Consider the following 2936-nt stretch of genomic DNA (forward strand, 5'->3'; position numbering starts at 1 on the left):
AGATGCTGATTGGTTGGGGCAAGTGATTGATGGAAAGAATATTATGTTTACAATAGTCAGCCTTCATTGAGTGAGTGAGTATGGTTCTAAGCCGCTTTTAGCAATATTCCAGCAATATCACGGCGGGGGACACCAGAAATGGGCTTCACACATTGTACCCATGTGGGGAATCGACCCCGGGTCTTCAGCGTGATGAGCGGACGCTTTGACCATTAGGCTACCCCAGCACCCCCAGCCTGCAGTGGACCTTGATAACTATGATTGTTTTTACCTGAATCACAGACACCATGCCGTAAACTATCATACCCATGACGTGGTATTCTGTTACTGATAGTTGTTAATTCGTTATCATGTCACTGCCAAGTTTGTAATGTTAGCATGAGGAAAATACGGCTGTCATGCTTATATTTAGCTTTAGTTGCACCACGCTAATGGATACCGTCGATGGAATTTCCGGTCTATTAATACATCGTAACGTATACATAGAACAGATGTCTTCACTAATCAGTTACCATTAAAGAAGAGAAGCCATTGATATCACCAACAGATTCAGCCTCTGAGAGCCTTGTTACAGGTAAGTGTGATCAGAGTATCCCCTCACTGCTGTCTGGGGGTTATAGATGTACATGTTGTTTTGAGGCAATATATTATTGATGAATAATAAGAAAGGTAAGATACTTTATGCATGACAACTTCTTGATTATATTACACATACATTTATGACAAGGTCTTTATTATATCACACATACAGGATATTATACGAGTGTCCATGTCATACTATGTTTACAACACGAGTGCCTAAATGTTGGTATTTCGGAGGAAAGTCAGGAATATGCCGATAGTTAGGCACGAGTGTCGTAATCGTATGAAAAATATGAACCCCGATATTTTCGCCCTCGTAAGTAATAAATACATTTATGACAACTTCATTGTTATATTACACGTACATTTATGTGTAATATAATAAAGAGGTTCTCATCAATAAAGTATCTTACCTTCTTATATCTCCGACATATGACATTTGTGAAACACTAAGTTTCACTGTTTCAGTGATATGTTGTGATGATATTGAAAGATTTCACAGGGGGTGAATGGGGTGGCCGAATCCTGAAGCTAATGTTAATGAGTAGGGTTAGTTTTGAGGGTTGTGGGTGGGGCATGTGGATGTGGGTAGAGTAAGTACTGTAGGGTAGGGGTGGTGATACAGGCGGTTGAGTCCAGTTCTAAAGCATACAAGTATTTATGGCAGTATGATCGTAAATAACGAGAGTATTAGTAACGCATCAGATTTGTCAGTCTCTTTGTATAATTGTATAACTTGAAAATGATTAGTGTGTGTATTATGGTGGTTTTTTTGCTTGTTTTTTTGTGTTTGAGAGAGAGAGAGAGAGAGAGAGAGAGAGAGAGAGAGAGAGAGAGAGAGAGAGAGAGAGAGAGAGAGAGAGAGAGAGAGAGAGAGAGAGAGAGAGAGAGAGAGAGAGAGAGAGAGAGAGAGTATTTCTTGAAACTGTGTTAACTCTAGCAATGTTTATTTACAGACTGATAATGGGTGCCAACAATACAAAGACCCCCGTCGTCGACTTGGAAGAGATCTTGAAATCGTGGGCATGGAATGTATTTGTCAAAACTGACACTTACAAAGAGAAAGGTGCACCTCGTTTGACTGACGTCGATATCGACATTGTATGGGACAGGGTACGTTTCTCCACCAGCGAACCAGCGTTTGGAATAAAACAAGGACCGTTCCCTGTCGAGTCTCAAGTCGTGTTCAAGGCGCATTACAACAACAAAACTTCTGAAATTCAAGAACAGAATTTCTCAACATCAAGAACAACAGTTGCCAAGGCCACAACTGTACTAACACGAGGATTCACACGAGGCATGAACACCGACATTAAGATTACAGTTCCACCGGAAGTCGCTTATGCCACTTCCGGTTTTGGGAACAAGGTGAGCATCCAAACGGACGAGGTGAATACTGTCGAACACACGCTGACCTGGACAACTAACTCAAACATTCGACTTCCACCAAAGTCCAAAATGCTGGCTCAATTACAGGTTAGCGCAGAACAATTTCAATGTGATTTTTCCGCATATGTTACATTCAAAGGAACTGTTGTGTTGCCTATCAAGGACAGAGGGACTGGTGCGTTCATAGAGGCAGTTCAGAATGACATTGCGACCATTGTGAAGGATGAACTAAAAAAACGGAACATCAAATACAACACCTCCGACCCAGAAGACATCACGCTCAATGGCAAAACAGTTCAGTGGCCAATTTCCGGGGAACTCCGTTTCAAATATGGCGTCACACAGGATGTGCTTCTGGACCATTTAAACGGATCGACGTATGACTAGTGCTCGTGCGCATGCTTACCGTCAAAGTGTGTTCGAATCCAGAACTTGTTCAGTTTACGAAGCATGTCTTTCAGCTTGCTACTGTTCCAGTCTGATGTCAAAGCACGAAAAAAACTGTCAACTGTGAAATATACCCATCTATTTGTCAATAGAGTGTGACATTCAAATATGAAAACTGTGACATATGTACCAGTAATCTTTATATCTTCTGTCTTCATTGATCCAATGTATATAAATTGTTATGTTACGTCTGTGATAGTTCATGTGACTTTATTAAATTACTGTTCATAATAAACATGAAATGCCTTGTTGGTTTGCTTTATGAATCCTTATTATGTAAAACGTTGTTGTTTCTAGTGCTGGTAGATCCGTGCAATATCACATAATATGATCTGTCATTTGGGATTTCCCTTTGACGGGAGTTTCGTTTTTGTGACCGCTTTGTTAAGAAACTATTTACTTTTCACTTATATAAAGTGTATGTTGTATAAATATGTTGTTTTTTATTCTTTATTTTGCCTAATCCATTTGACTTTGTAATGTCGATAAAATATATATGAAAACGAAACATTATTGAT

The 2936-nt window shown here is 39.7% G+C and overlaps 1 protein-coding gene across 1 annotated transcript; it reads left to right on the plus strand.

Annotated features, from left to right (window-relative positions):
* The first annotated feature begins 467 nt into the window (after nucleotides 1-467).
* Nucleotides 468-2539, plus strand: LOC124260934. The gene is made up of 2 exons (XM_046695261.1): nucleotides 468-574; nucleotides 1539-2539. Exon 2 carries the CDS (start codon nucleotides 1546-1548, stop codon nucleotides 2356-2358), a length of 813 nt encoding a protein of 270 aa, XP_046551217.1. The 5' UTR covers nucleotides 468-574; nucleotides 1539-1545; the 3' UTR covers nucleotides 2359-2539.
* The last annotated feature ends 397 nt before the right edge of the window (nucleotides 2540-2936 follow it).

Source organism: Haliotis rubra, unplaced genomic scaffold, assembly GCF_003918875.1.
Source record: "Haliotis rubra isolate DU_JTF1 unplaced genomic scaffold, ASM391887v1 Scf781, whole genome shotgun sequence".
Taxonomy (NCBI): Eukaryota; Metazoa; Mollusca; class Gastropoda; order Lepetellida; family Haliotidae; genus Haliotis; species Haliotis rubra.